This window comes from Nannobrachium achirus (genome assembly GCF_963921795.1).
Source record: "Nannobrachium achirus genome assembly, chromosome: 10".
In the NCBI taxonomy this organism is placed as follows: Eukaryota; Metazoa; Chordata; class Actinopteri; order Myctophiformes; family Myctophidae; genus Nannobrachium; species Nannobrachium achirus.
In genome coordinates, this window is record NC_137819.1 from 41,388,898 (window position 1) to 41,405,411 (window position 16,514).

Sequence of the window (16,514 nt, forward strand, 5' to 3'; positions counted from 1 at the left end):
AGTAAAAAAAAAAAAAGAACGACAACAACAAAACAAACACAAAAAAACAGCTGAACTAGGATTTGGGATTTCAGGCTAGATAATTGGTAACATAAAAGTATACTACATTAGTTCAACTGAAGCTGGAACACAAATCAATTGATTGATCATTAACAATAAACATGCTTTGAAAATGTAGGAACTCGTACTCAGCCAACGTCTCTTCAAAACAATAGTCCTGCTTTTTCACCGCAGGCAGGAGGATGAAGCCTTGGGCCGAACGCCGAAACAAAACTAAATGTATCACAGCCACCTCGAGGCTGGAATGAGTGTCTGACCAATCACAGTATAGCCAGACTACTTTTTGGCTTGTCAGAACTTCTGAGAAGGGCAGCAGAACAGCAGAACGTCTGCATGATGCTGTTCAGCTTAAAGATGGGGTGCCATGATTTCTTCCCCCTCTAAGATGTGATGATCAGGTATTATGATTATACTGGGAGGAAGATTTTTTCCAAAAAAAAAAGTGTACAGAAAGTGTTAAAATTGTGTTTTTATATGGCTACACCCACCAGTTCATTAAGTATGCCTGGTTGTCAGGTGGGTGGTGAACCCTCCCTCAAAGGGGGAGGGGATATGATTTTATGATGATTAAATCTGTGTTTTTTGATCGGGCCTTTTGACTCAGTGGCTTTCAGCTTTCAGGAAGAAACCAAAAATACACAGGGAAGGCAAATGTGCAAACCATAACCCCACCCGGTGGTCTATTAGAGTAATGTTAACTCCATAGACACATACAAAACAGAAAAAGTACAAAACTATGGCACCACCTCTTTAAGTATACGCAGCTACCTTATCGTCTCTTTGCGTGGAAACCTCATATGTACACCAAACACCAGACTTTTCAGGATTCAAATGCAAAAGTAGCAGATCTACAAGCTTGTGGATCTGCTACTTTTGATGCTTTTGTACGACACTGCATGTTGTATGATCAAGTAGGGCGAAAAAACACAACACACTGCATACGGTATCTCCTTGTATGGGCCGTTCTGTCCGTGACATCAGCTGTGGTAACATCGGTCTCTGCATACCTTCTATGACGTTAGTCTTGTGAGACGTTAGTCTATACTGCATACGAGACTATGCATACATGGAGACTTACACACAAAGTCAAACTTAGGAGCGGTTAGCACCGTTCAAAAAAAACACAAGCACGTAACAATAATGGAGAATGCCCGACAGCAACGTTATAAGGGTCCATTTGGACGCCCCTGGTGGTCCCCGGACCTCATGTTGAGACACAGTGCAGTAACAGATAATGTTTTCTTTGGGGCAGAAAAGCTGGGGTTGGTTGGTTTCGCGTTAAGTTCAGCATGACCTGCATTAGGACGTAAGTGTACAGAACACTCTGTCTTTGGTCGTTGATGATGGTTTCCTCTGTGTGTGTTCACGATGAACCGTCTATTTTAGTCTTCCTAATAATAATGTCACAGTCTGTTCCAGTCCAATGGGTCCTCGATGACGACGGCAGGAACGCTGTTGATGCGTTGCCAGGGTGACGTGTGGGTCAGGGTGACGTGGGCGAGTGACCGTTGTAGGAGATCTGCGGGATGCCGTTGCTGGAGTTGTCCAGGACCTCCTGTTTGGACACATTGAACATCTTTATTTGCGTTCACATTTAACAAGAAACTCTTGAACACAAAGAAAAGTGTTTCAAATCAGGATACAGATTATGGACATTAGCGAGGCTTCCAAACATGAACACAGCCCAGTTTACATTTGTAAAGCTGTATAATAGCATCCTTAAAAAGTTGGCACACACAAAGACACGCGCACACATGTACAGTCGCACACACACACGCATGCACACACGATAGTGTTGCGCAAAAGTAGCAAAAACGTTTTCACCGTTTTCGCCATTTTGTTCTACTTCCGGGTTAGCCTGACACTCAGCCTGAATTGACATTTCGTTTCACTTCATTATTCAGTCTGAACTCGCTTCCCCCCAGGGCGATTGCAGGGATGGGCGTTGCCAAAAAGAGGCAGTCTTCAGCGATTGGTTCACCAACCAACACATGACTGGCTGGCTAGTGGCTAGCCTGTTGCTTGCTAGTGCTACTTGCTAACCAAAGAAACAGTCAGAATAGGAGCACTACGAACTAGTAATCAAACACAACATAACATGCCTGCTACTGGTGTTTCATAGTGAGATCGATACGATCGCATTTTACCGCAATTTACCGCATTTTACCGCGACGCGATGTGCGGTACGGTACGGCGGCGGCGCTGGTGTACTTGGAAACACACATGAGTTCTGGGAAACCCCCACCCACGCCGATCACAAGACGCTGATTCACGACGCTGATTCGCCGATCGGATCTTCAACCGAGGCAGGCCTCCTCAATGAGAGCGATTCTAGACCTGAATCGCCAAACAAAAAAAACAAATGGGTGTGGCTAGCGATTCAGGGTCTGGAACTAGGCTACTTCCAGGTGTCTTTCGACTTCCTTCACAGGTGTTACCGATGATACTAAAGAAGGGTCTGTTCCATTCTGCTCAAACAGAGTCAGGGTGCTGATATTGTGCATGTTGGCTCACTGGAAACACTCTGCTACACCAGTGGGTCTCAAAGTGTCCTTGAGTGGGTTCCAAATGTCCCCATACAGGTGTGTAACTCTGACAGTATAAAAGGAAGCAAATGGAACCGCAAGGGTCCATTTGATTCCATTTGTTGATTCCATTTGTACAGAGTTATGGGGGTCCTTGAAATTAAAGAACCACTGTACAATAAATCAAACAGAGCCTTCATTAGTATCATCAGTAACACCTGTGAAGGAAGTCGAAAGACACCCGGAAGTAGAACAAAATGGCGTATATGCATAGAGCCTATTGCGTGCCCAAAATAGGCCAAACACTTCTGCTGTCTAGCCTCGAAGGCTGGACACAGTGGACAGCAGAAACATTTGGCCTATTTTGGCAAAACGACCCATCACTCATCTAAATGTTATTGGTCTAAGAGGATATCTGTCGCACCAGAGAACTCAGTGCCCTGGTAAGAAAAGGTTTATGTCCAAAATAGGGACTATAGTGAGACTAAATAATAACAACATGGATCAATTTTCCATCCATACCCTGAAAAGTTAACAGTACAGACATACAGTACGCAAGTATGCATCATAGTTTTTCTATTCCTATTCCTTGTCACGCTAACCAGCAACCATTAGCCATGCAGAGTCAGCAGATACCGGTAACTGTCTCTCGGTGAGTCAACTCTCAGCCCGGCGCCGCCGCAGGCTAGAAACGTGTCACGTCGTGTCATGTTCATGTTGGTGTTGTACCTTCTCGGCCATCTCGTGGGAGTGGTGCAGCGAGTGTTCTCTCTCTAGGAACATCCGCTGCTGCTCCGAGCTGGCCAGACGGCATGTCAGCCAGGTGGACAGGGTGCAGGACGAGATGCCTGGGGAGGGCAGGGGAGGAGAGGAGAGGAGAGGAGAGGAGAGGAGAGGAGAGGAGAGGAGAGGAGAGGAGAGGAGAGGAGAGGAGAGGAGAGGAGAGGAGAGGAGAGGAGAGGAGAGGCATTTCTTTGTCACATTCAATTTACAGTTAGGCATTTAGCCGATGCTCTTAATCCAGAACGATTTACAGTAAGCAAGGTAAACACAAGGTAAATTTACAATTTTGGCATTTCGCAGATGCCCTTAAGAGACCCAAGGCTCTCAATTTAAAGGATGCCAGCAACAAATGGACCTGGCATCTGTCTAATATGCTATCTAGATTATAGCCTTTACATAAGCCTGCCAAGGCTAGGACAAGTGCTACGGGCTAAGGTGGAATCTGAAGAGGTGAGTCTTCAGATTAAGGCGGAAGATGGATAGTGAGTCTGCAGTTCTAACTGCAACGGGAGTTCATTTCAATATATTGCTTCAGTAGTGTTCAACACAATTACTCCAATAACAAGGATCGTCTGGTCGCACCCATAGTGGAGTTGGAGTGAATAGAATACACTAAGAATACGATAAGCTCGGATCGGGTTACAAAATTGACTAGGTGCAACTAGGGATACGTTACGATATTGACAGATGAGAAATGCAGCTGTGCAATATTTTCTTCCCATTTCAGCGCCAATAACTTCTGTCAGACTAATTGTTTGACCAACACAGAGTATATAGAGTTTCTAAAGAGGGTTTTCTGTAGGTTTGGCGGAGTATGTCGCTAGGGTTCTAGTACAGTAATGTTGGTTCGTACCAAGACATGCCAGGGTCATGGCCGCCAGGTGGATGGAGTGCATGGAGTCTGGACGTTTACTCAGCGCACGGACGAACTGGAAGTTGAGGATGCCGCCGATCAGACCGCAGATACAGCAGGCCGAAAACAGGATCATCTGAGATGAGAGAGAGAGAGAGAGAGAGAGAGAGAGAGAGGAGGAAGAGGAGGAAGAGGAAGAGATATAGGAGGAATGAAGAGGGTAAAGGAGTGAAGGTGAGAGGGAAAGGGGAGATTGAGAGAGAGAGGTAGGGAAAGAACACGAGAGACAATCGAAAGAGAAAGCAAGAAAAAGGAGAAAGAGTGACAGAGAGACAGAGAGAACACAAGAGAAGAGTGGGTTTGGGCAATCACAGACATCACAGACAGACAGACAGAGCTCAGTTTAAGTTATACTGCAGACTGTTATGATCTAGGCTACAGCTTGTCAACACACTTCAAAACGTACGTGAGTACTTCAATTCTCGCACAAGTAGTTGAGATAAAAGCACGCCTCCTCTCCTCCGCAGCACTTCTGATGAGTCCTGCAATCTAGACTGATGGCCAAAACAAATCCCACTCATACATTTGACCGCATTCCAAGTACTTTGTCTCATCCAGGGATATTGCAGAAGCAGAGACTTTGCTTACTCCAGAGAGGGGGTGTGTGTGTGTGTGTGTGTGTGTGTGTGTGTGTGTGTGTGTGTGTGTGTGTGTGTGTGTGTGTGTGTGTGTGTGTGTGTGTGTGGGCAGGATTAGTTTACACAACACTCTTTAACCTTGAGCTAATAGATTCTGCCTGCTCAGGGGATAATTTGAATCTTGACCTTAATGTAAAAATACTGTGTCAATTCTTGTTTTCACTAGAAACGTTGTTTCCACATTGTAACCAGTGGCAGAGACAGCGGCGTAGGAACGGCCGGGGACACGTACGTTTTGTCCCCCGTGGGCCGCGGACCACCAGTTGGGCTGCCGCGACGCTGAAATCCAAAAAGGAGAGGAAAAAAGCCTCAAATAGGGCCGGCACTAGGACCACGCGGACGATATGTGCGCACAACCGGTCTGGCCGACACGCAGTCACCAGTGACCAGTCTCACCGCCCATCGGCCCTAATAGAGACAACTGGGCCGGCCCGGTCCATTATACATTGTTATTAAGGGGGGGTGGTGGAGTGATTGTGACTGGTAGAGGGAGGTTAGGTAGAGACTCCATTCCCCCTGCTCAAGTGGTTTGCTCCGTGTCAACGTAACCCGTTCAAAAAATGGTGGCGGGATAGAGGACCAGTGTCCAGTGCTCAACCCTTAATATTATAACTCTATGGCTCAACCGTGCGTGCAAATTGCGGAGAAAGTAAGAGATAAAAAACGAAAATATCTGGAGGCAGATGCAGCCCAGCAGCAGCCAACTGTACTGAAAATAATTATTTTGTCAGCGAGGACGAGGAGGTGTCGCTACCGGCCAGTAGTGCTGTCTACATCGGATGGTCTACCCACAGCCAAATCACCTATTGTCGGGGAAGTGGAGCTATCAGACTACTATTACTATTAGTCTATTACTATTCTATTACTAGAAGCTCGGCCGCCCGAAACAACGTTGGAACGGCCGCGGCCCAAGAAGGAATAGGTGAGGTGATGATGATGATGATGAACACGGAGCTTTATGGCAATGGAAAAAGAGACTCTTGTGTGTTTGTTGAATAAGGACTGCATCGTCGCGGAGAATAGCGCACTGCTGCCACCCGTTTCGGATTATATCATTCCATACGATGGCCGCTTATCACGTTTTGTGCACCGAGCACTGCGACGGATGCTCATTCAATAAGGTAGGATATATAAACAAGTAGTTTATTATTCTATTCTAATTGCATTGTGCCTTTGGTCAATTTGTTGGGCACCACTTGGGCATGTCTAAGCAGCTCTCCACTGTGCGTCTTTACGCACAGTGCCAGCACTGTGTTGGTGTGTGCGTTGTGTTACAATGATAGTGCTTTAGTTTTGGCTGCATGGTCTTTGCGTGTGAATTTGAACTTGATGTGAGTTATGCAGTGGTCAGTTATTTCCGTCTGGTTTTGAACATGTGTCATGTGTCTGTGGTGTGTGAGGCTGACCAACACACACTGTTGGTGATATTAAGTTTAACACTGTCCTGGTAGTGTGTGTGTGTGTGTGTGTGTGTGTGTGTGTGTGTGTGTGTGTGTGTGTGTGTGTGTGTGTGTGTGTGTGTGTGTGTGTGTGACTGTCTATGTGTAGTGTGCACGTATGTACATGCTGCGCTGTGTGCTAACTCATTATTACACACCAGAACCGACCTGGAAATGCACACAGAAACCCAAACCAAACCGAATTTTCGGCCGATCCAACCCGACCCGATCCGATTTTTCGGCGGCCGACTGTGTCGGCCGCGAATGAGACCGAAGTGGGCCGTTGTGGGCTGGGCCGGTCCAAATCGGACCCCCGTACCTGGGGACCTACGAATACGCCTATGGGCAGAGACATGCATCTGTACGTAGCATTGTTGTTGTTAGCCCTTCCCTTAGTTGTTGTTAGCCCTTCCCTTAGCACTGATTAGTGCTATGCTCTGTAGCAGCAAAGTAGACTCAGCACTCAACTGCTCTCTTTGTCAATCAAAATCGCGGAGCTGGCAGCTAGTGAGTGAGCCTTTCTGCTTGAGCTCCGACGTTGTGACAGCAGTGGGTCGCCCTTCATTGATTAAAACCGGAGCGTCTCCAGCGTTGCCGTTGACGCGACGCTCGACGCGGTCGGTGGAGCCGGGGGGGTTAGACGTTGGTCGTTGACGCTAGACGTTGGTCGAATCGCGATTCGTTTTTTAAAAGATCGATTTTAACCGTCCCCCAATTAAATCGATTTAAATCGATTTTTTCGTGAATCGTGACAGGCCTAATATTTCGTTATGATGGTCAAAATAAAAGTTTTGAGAACCACAGTCGCTCTGAATTAAGAACGTCTGCTAAATGCCTAGATTGTAAACTACTGAACTCATAAAATGCCACAGTCTTGTAGTAAATCAGTATCATACATATCCTGAAGCTGAAGACGTAGGCCTACCGATTGGGTCTAATGATCAAAACGAGAACATTATAAAATCTATAAAAACATTTTATAGATTTTTTATAGATTTCCACGTTGTAAGGCCAGTAAGGGACAAGATGACCCCCGGCCACTTTCATTATCACTGAATACACCTTTAACTTATGCTCTACCACACCGTTTGGACAACATTACATTTTATGAATAAAAAATGCTCCATAAGAGATATTGTTTAAGATGCATAATTGATGATGTATGAGCGTGACGCGCAAATTTAACAAGAAACTGAAAAGACACTAGCATGGAGCCCTGAGGGGCTCCACCTCAACCCTATGGGCTTGAAGTGGTTAAGGATGTCATTTGTTACATAAGCCATGGGCATCCCCAGCAATCTCCGCAGGGTAATCCGATTCTAAAAGTCATTTGCAATCTGACTACGCTGTTTCGTACACTTGCCGATAATTGGAGTGCAGACGCGCGAGCACTTGTTTGTGTACGTGCGTGTATATGTGCTTGTGTGCGTGTGTGTGCGTGTGTGTGTGCGTGTGTGCGCGCGCGCGTGTGTGTGTGTGTGTGTGTGTGCGCTAGGTTATCTCTCCCGCGTGCCCGCAGAGCCGCTAACCACATGGAAAAAGGCCGGCTCAGGTTTCAGCCATTACCCGGGGCGAAGTGTGGAAAACAGCTCGCAGGAGACCCGCGCCAAAGCATCCCAATGCAATCAGCACCCCACACTGAGACGAGAGAGACTGGAAAGAGACAGACAGAGAGGGAGAGAGAGTGCGGAAATAAAAGGGTAGAAACCGAGAGAGGATGAGGAAATGAGAGAACGGCCAAGTGTGGAGAGCAGAGGGTAATAAAGAATGATGAGCGAGGGAGAAAGGGTGAGCGAGAGGGTGAGGATGGAGGAGGAGGAGTAGGAGGAGGGGGGGATGTCTCCGTTACAGCACAGCGTGCTGCTGACATTGATCCATCATTAGCACCCTCCCCAAGGGAGACACAGAGACAGAGACACACAGAGACAGAGACAGACAGATCAGAGACAGAGACAGAGACAGAGACAGAGACAGATCAGGGAGCAGGGACGTGCAGAGAATGTTACAGAGGCAAGGGATGAAATTTCTAAAAGGGCCTTTTGGTGAAAATATTGAAAATAGCAGACCTCCAAGCTCACAATGTGTCGCGCTGAGACACGTTGTGAGCTTGGAGGTGGGCTATTTTCGATGCTTGATTTCTACCCAGAGAGGGCAATTCTTTCAATGCTGCATTCAAGGTCAGGAGAGGCCAGGACAAGGTAATTGAATGCTGCCTTCAGGTATGGCATGGAAACGAGGCATTTTGCATTTCTTTCACCAGAGTAAAAACTGCATTCATGGTCTGGATATAGGGCACTTTAGACAGAAGGATAAAAGGGCAGGGGCTCAAGCCCCCTTTGATGTGTATGTGTGCACGTGCCTGTCAGAGAGGGGCAGGTGATGACCGGGGGAGAGAGAGGTGTTTCAACACACAGCAGTCGCTGAGACAGACACGAGGCAGAGGGCGGACGGGGAGAGACAGAGAGACGGAGAGGAGAAATGGAGACATGGCAGAAAGAGGAGAGGAGAGGTGACTGGCTGTCTCCTCAGGTTTCCCGTTGACATCTTTCAAAACGTTGTCGCGCGTGTACAGTAGCTGCTGCTCGGAGGGCAGACCACACATATAAACACGCAGCTGCACAAGCACACGCCGATTCCTCGCACAGAGACTAAGTAAAATGTACCTGAGTTGCGACTGTACTTTACTGCAGTGGTTCTCAACCTGTGGGTCGGGACCCCCAGGGGGTCCCCAAATTATTTTTGGGGGGTCCCCAGATGATTAACTTAATGTTCAACATTGTTTTCTCACTCAACAGTAAACCAACCAAAATAAGGTTTAAGTGTATAGAGGGTATCTGCACATTTCTAAAGTGACAATTTAAGGACCTTTTGATAGCTCTAAAATGTCAGATTAAACATGGGCCAAATTGTCAAATATTAGAGGCAGAAATTGTAAAAATAGATCTGCTATTTTCACAATAGAACCGTGTTATACAAAATATAATTGCTCAACGCTTAGTGCTCGTCAAGGTGGGGGGGTCCCCAGTTAAAATATGATTATTTTGGTGGTCGTGGCCTGAAAAGGTTGAGAACCACTGCTTTACTGTACCGCTTGTTCCCCTGTCTACATACACTAAATCTCTTTGTGGATCAGCTATTTTGGGCTAATGTTCCCCACAGTAATAATAATGATCGAACTCAGGCTTGAGGCCGTGCCATTGGGAGACCCCTGGGAACTCCTCCCTCATGTGAGTGGAGACTGGACTAGAGCATCATGATTTAGGAGGTTAACCAACCTCACCCCTAACACGCCCAAGTCGTTAATCACACGAGGAGAGAGATATGCCGATAGGAAGCAGAATACACCATATTTTAACTGGGCACAACCTGTCCCTGACAAGCACTAAGAGTTGAGGAACTACATTTTGTATATCACGGTTCTATTGGGAAAATAGACAAGCTCACGAGTTGGACTAAAAGATGGATATACCAAACAAACTACTCCAAACTAAGCAAAACTATGACGCATCAAGGGTTCTATTGGCTAGGTCCTAAAATGATGCCCTTGAACTCTGGGAATTATTTTGGGTTACGACTGTTTCCGGTATAGTTCCAGCCAAAGTGTAGTCTGTCTGATGGCGTCGTAGGTTGTTTCCGCTCCCGACCGGATCAGAAACCCAAAAATGCTACTGATCCCACTGTCATAGTTGAATTAACACACCAAGGATTTGACTCTGTATAGCTTTCGGACAGAGGTAGAAAGAACATGGATTGAACTGCTTAACAAGCACATAAAAAACAAACTGTTTGCGTGTGGTGTGTGGGTTTGCTCGTGAGTGAGTACGAGTGTCTACTGTATTTTTATTGTATCCGCATTATTGTACGGTTCAATATTAGGGTTAGGTACATGTATTGCTTACTTAGCCTGCTGTATACTACTACTATGTTTATTGTTGACTGTGCACTTTTAATTCTCTACTCTTCTTATTCTCCTAGTTCTGCTGTAAACACCCTGGGTTTTCCCTTGTGGGGATTCATACTGTAAAGTGTTTGTCTGCTCTGCGGAGATGCTGGATCCTTATCTAACCCAGACGTTTCCCCAGACAGAGACAGTGTGTGTGTGTGTGCAGTCCAGTACTTACAATAAGGCCAGTCCTCTTCCTGGCACACACCACTCCACACATCCCACACAGCAGGAACTGAAAGAGAGGATATATATGCTTCAATATCAGTTTTTAGGACACATTTCCATGCTGACACAACATAACATAAGGCATTTAGAATAGATGTTCTCCTTGTCTAGAGCAACTTATGATAAGCAAGGTAATCAGTAATCACATACTGTATATATACAGTATATCAAATGCAGAGAGAGAGTGTGTAGTGCGCCAGTAAACTATAGGATTGCAGGTAAGCCAGGAACCTTAGAATCATCTACTGTATCTAAAGTAAACAATATACCGGTACTGTCCAAATAATACTATATACATTGAAACTATACCAGGTAATACATGACTGACTGAATGAATGAATGAATGAATGAATGAATGAATGAATGAATGTCTTTGTTTACAACAAACCAAAACAAACGTGTGTGGACTTACATCAAGAAAATCATCATAATAAATATACTTATCCTACCAATCCAAATTCAACGACCGAAAAAAAAGGAATAGGCTGAAGCACAATGCTTATTCTTTGCCTATCCTTTACGATCAATTAAACTAGCATCAAAACAAAGCAAACACGCATGCACACATGCACGCAAAGAAACACACAACTGCACATTCACAATCCCATAAAACACACAAATCCTCCCCCAATACACACATAGACACACACAAGTACCAGCCCCGCCCCCCCTTCCTCATACACACCCATCACATTCTTGCAGGAAGATCGTTAGAACGCATTCTTTCTTTAAAACTCGGCCATTCAGCAGCTATTTTCTCTCTCACCCTATGGGGCTTTTAAGCCGTGACATCATTTTGTAGGCAGAGGAGAATCTGCCCCCAGAGCATTTTCTGTCCCTCGCTATTTCAAAAAACAACGACTAAAGTATCATTCTAACACTTTCCTTTCAATAACAAAGAGAAGAAAAATGTGTAAATAGTAAAAATAGTAAAAAGATTCACGGAAACTGGGGGCAGAAATTCTCCTCTGCCTACAAAATGATGTCATACTTAACAGCCCCATAAATAGAGAGTGTGTCAGCCTCCCAGGCTGCATTGGGAGCCATAAATATTGTCCTGAATGTCACAACAGCATCAGAACCATGCTGGAATGCAGCAGCGTTCTCCAGCGTGTGTTGTGTTATTATGGCCCGCACACCGAGACAATACGAAATTGTTTACAATTAATGTACAGGTATAGAAAATAAGTGGTTAATCAGACTAATCGATTTAGTAGTAATAAAAACAAAAGCTTTTTTTGCTTTTTTTTGGTATAATTATTATTGTCAGTTATATTGTAGTAACATACTGGACCATACTGATTGTCCAAATTATATTTCATTCATTAAAAAAGTTACGCTTTAAGTCAGTTATTGGTTCTAAATGTAGGTTAATTGCCCAGCCCTAAATGAACCGCATGCTGTAGTATTTCACTGTGAGTTGTTGTTGTTGGTGTGTGTGTGTGTGTGTGAGTGTGTGTCGCGCGCATGTGTGTGCGTGTGTGTGTGTGTTTGTGTGTGTGTGTGTGTGTGTGTGTGTGTGTGTGTGTTTTATTTGATATAATGACCATGACAAAATATTATACATAATGGTCTACAAGTAAAATGCCCTAATGGTGATTAGCGACACAAACTTGTCGTCGTCGCAGTTGGCACAATACATCTGAGGGAAAATGTGGGGGATAACTTCCTTCTTGTGTTGCTGCTTTCACACTCACTCACATACAGTAGCTCTGTGGCGCCTCCCTGTGGCTGACAGAACATGAGCGTGACATGAGGTGTGACTGACTGACACACTCAGGGACATGAGCTGGTCGTTTTCATACTAACTGCGACATGATGTATACTTTGTCGTATGTTGCGTATACCAAAAATAGCCAGATATATAAGCTCACAGCATGTTGCATCTTCCACATGCTGTTTTCTGGTATTTCCTACAGTGACAGATAATAAGAGAGTATGTAAATGGCCACACTTTTAACCACTTAAACCCGCTATTCTTTGACTGTGGTTCCCAATAGGGGTCTGTACTCGGCCCCTTCCTTTTTTCCCTCTTTACTGAAGTTTTACGGGCTTGTAAACTGCTATTCTTGCATAATGTTCACCTGTTTTTGTCAAACGTTCGCCTATTATGGACATGCCCAGAATAGGGACTCTAGGGTTCGAGTATACTTAAAAGAGGATTTAACACCTCTCGTCTACCCTGACCAGAGGGGATGCCCAATACGATCTTCTACGACTAAAGAAATAACATCAATGAATAATTAATCCTGTTTTATACGGCACTGTCTGCAGCGAGCAGTGTGTCAGCATAACCACTTCAACCGCATAATTGGTTGAGCTTGAGTCGAGTCCCTCAGGGCTCCATGCTAGTGTCTTTTCTGTTATTGTGGGTAAAGCTTCCGCTGAAAACAGCCGATCGACAAGCTCACTCATGAGATAGTCCATCTGTTATTTTCTGCGAAAGCTTTTCCCGCACAACATGGAGGAGTAGTTCACCCCCAAAATGAAAAATGTTCTATCGATTGCTCACCCAATGGAGACTTCATTCATTCATGGATATTTTTTAGTTTTTGTCGCATTCCTAAGCAGATAATTTGATGGCCAGCAGTGGTTCCCCATGGAGACACAAAGTGCCTCCTTTGTTCCCTATGGAGACACAGACAAGAGTCTCCTCAAACTATTGGCTTAGGAATGCGACAAAAATACAAAATATCCAGGAATCCAAGTCTCCATGGGTAATCCATAGAAGAAAAGTCATTTTGGGGCGAACTATCCCTTAAAGGGAGTAGGGCTGCATAGGAGCATTTCCTCAATCCCTTGGCATCTTTTTTGGAGACAGATGAGTTTATAGCAGAACACAATAAGATCTATTGAAAGGCTATGTATTCTCCCCCGGCAGCAGTTATTAGCCTATTATATCGTCACTGTCGGGGAGAAACCTCGTATCTCCAAGTTTCAAATCTGTCACACTATTGAAAATAGCAGATCTACAAGCACACAACGCCTCGTGATGCGAGGTGTTGTGTGCTTGGCTATTGTGTGCTTGTAGATCGGCTATTTTCACTAGTTTAAATCATTTTAAAAATGATACCTACAAAACAAACAGTTTTGGACATACAAGGTTTCCACCCCCACAACAACAATATCTAAGTGGAGAGAGAGAAGTGGCTCATAGTCTTACAATGTCCAGTCGGATTGAAATTCAACCTAATTTGATCTGGAAGAGCCCGTCCCTAACAGCAGGGTCTGTGAAGGAGCGTCTGGTTTTGGTGAGGTGACAGGTCTGGTCTGGGGTGGAATATAGGGCCGGCTGAGTCAGCAGAATGCTGCTCCAAGCGTGCATGGCTTCCACGCATTGCATAACTGCTCTTCAGCAACTTTATATGCATGCACGCACACGCATTGCACACGCACGCACGCACGCACGCACACACACACACACACTCTCTCTCTCTCTCACACGCACGCACGCACGCACGCACGCACGCACACACACACACACACACACACACGCACACACACACACACACACACACACACACACACACACACACACACACACACACATCAATCCAGTGATTGTTCGTGTGCAGACACATGTCCGTATCAGCAGACCGCAGTGTGGAAAGTAGCTGAATAGATTTACTCAAGTACTACTAACGGTACTTTTACCTGAGTATGTTTATCATTGCATGCTCTATTTTTGGAGTAATTTACATGCAGGCTGAGTTTAACAATATAAAGTATGCTAAGCAACAAATACATTTTAATGTATAATTATAGATGAAGATAATATCCTATTGATGGTTGAGATAACCCTTATCAGCTACAACAAATGAATGCATCAATAATTGCAATGACGTAATGGAAATGTAAATTCTTGTGCTTCAAGTATATTTTCATTCCTCAGTCATACCTTTAGCTTTTGGCTGTTTTCTGTGGTGAAGCAGAATGAAGCAGAATATCTGAGTACTTCCATCCGTACACACCCATACAAACAGTTTCAGCGTATAAATATATGTATATAATAAATAAGTGTGTTAAAGTATATAAAATGAAGGCAGATTATCTGCACATTAAAATTAATGTGCAGAAAAAAGCATGATACTTTGAAGTGTCGACTGATTTTACTGTAATTACAATCCCCCTGCATGGATTTAGGACCATGCATGTGCATTTACGCAAAACGCTAGTTATAAACGCAAGTCAATAAAGTTAATATCTCAATTGAATATCACAGGCATGTTGCTCTTGGGGCATGGACAAGGAGGAACTCAAACAAACTCAAAGGCTTTAAGCCCATTATTGGAATCCTTGCCCTGAAGGGATTCCAATATGTGACGTGATGGGGCTACCCCTGCCCCATCCCATCAAATCCCATCACACATCATTATGTAATGTATATTTTAATTGCTATAGGGTGCAATAATATAATAATGTGGAATTGTACTTGTATGAATGCGAGGAGACAGCTTCGAGGGCAGGAGTAGGGCATGCAAATCAAACATGAATGAATTCTACAGACAGTGTCCGGCAAGCAATAAGCTGATTAATTAACTTTCTGCTCAGCCAACTGGCAAAATCTAGACCACTGGGTCTCAAACTGGGGTCCAGGGACCTTCATGGTTCCTGTGCGATGTTTGCCGTTATCGGTCAATATCGGTATCTGCAAATTCAGCTGACATTAACCGATGGCAGTAGCCGATATTTAGTTGTTGATGAACATATTTGTGCTGGCTATGTTGGTATGTGGGTTAAATGCAGCCTACCAAGAGAGTACAGTTATTTCTTATACGTTGATTTATTTGTTTCCCTGGCCCAAAAGGGGAAATGATAACACCAAAAATGAAATAAACTAATATCGGTATCAGCCAGCTATCGGCTAAATTGTTATATAAACATGGAGCATCCATAATTTAAACCCAAGAAAGCACTGACTATGGCTTGTTTGCATTGGGATTTGGGTTCCTTTAGTAGTCTATACTCAATTCAGTGTAACTCTGAGAGTGTACAAATGGAACCAAATGGATCCTCACAGGTCCATTTGGTTCCATTTGTACACTCGAGTTATGGGGGTCCTTGAAATTGAAATATTTGAGAACCATTGATCGACTGATGATATCAGCTTGTCCACTGTCCTTGTGATAATCTATGATTGGGACACTTTCATTTCTCAATACACATATTATCCAAACTATTTCTAGTTAGTGTGGTTATAGGGCAACGCACTATTGTTCTCTCCCAACTTTATTATTTTTTTAGTATAAGACTTTATAGAGTAGCCTAAACCCCAAAACCCCCAAAGTCCATTGAGCTCAATGGAGGAGTGGTGCAAGCTTGAGGATTGGTCAAGCGACATCTTCCAGACTATACATAGGCAACCACACTTGCAATTTCCCAGAATCGCATCTTTCTATAGTTGCAGTTTTGTTTTGACTTCTTCAACTTTGACAAACACACATGCGGCACTGCATGCTTAAATACTTCACCCAGGGTCAACCACAACGCACACAGAGTCCGCTCCACACCGGCGACGCGTCGCCCTGCTGGGGCTTGTGCTCACCGCGCACCGAGATGATGCCCACGGCCCCCAGGACGATGCTCGCCACGCCCAGTCCCACCTCCACCACCGACAGCAGGAGCAGGCTCCACAGGATCTTGCGGCTGGAGCACATCCTGCCCCGGGCATAGCTCCAGTCGGAGGGGGAGGGGATCGAGGAGGAGACTGGCTCGGAGAGGAGCCCGCTTCTTGGCGCCTCTAATCCATACACCCTGCTGAGGAGAACGGCCGGCGGAAGGTCTGAGTGCAGAGTCAGAGTGGAAAGTGAGTGAAAAAAAAAAAAAAAAAAAAAAAAAAAGACTGAAACAGATGGAAAGTTTCAACTGGAAGGAGAACGCATGAAGATGACTGCTGGTAACTTGTGTGTGCTAAGAAAGCGCTCCTGTGTGAGACTTGCGCATGGTGAGGTGCTCTTCAAGTTACTCAAACACGGCACTGTCGCT

General features: G+C 44.9%; 1 protein-coding gene across 1 annotated transcript; it reads right to left on the reverse strand.

The window, feature by feature from the left end:
* Nucleotides 1-1,543: 1,543 nt before the first annotated feature.
* tmem196 (transmembrane protein 196) lies at nucleotides 1,544-16,186 on the reverse strand (the record flags this gene model as incomplete). The annotated part of the gene is made up of 5 exons (XM_080734407.1): nucleotides 1,544-1,615; nucleotides 3,315-3,433; nucleotides 4,222-4,357; nucleotides 10,480-10,536; nucleotides 16,022-16,186. 5 exons carry the CDS (start codon nucleotides 16,184-16,186, stop codon nucleotides 1,544-1,546), a joined length of 549 nt encoding a protein of 182 aa, XP_080590533.1.
* Between the last annotated feature and the right edge of the window lie 328 nt (nucleotides 16,187-16,514).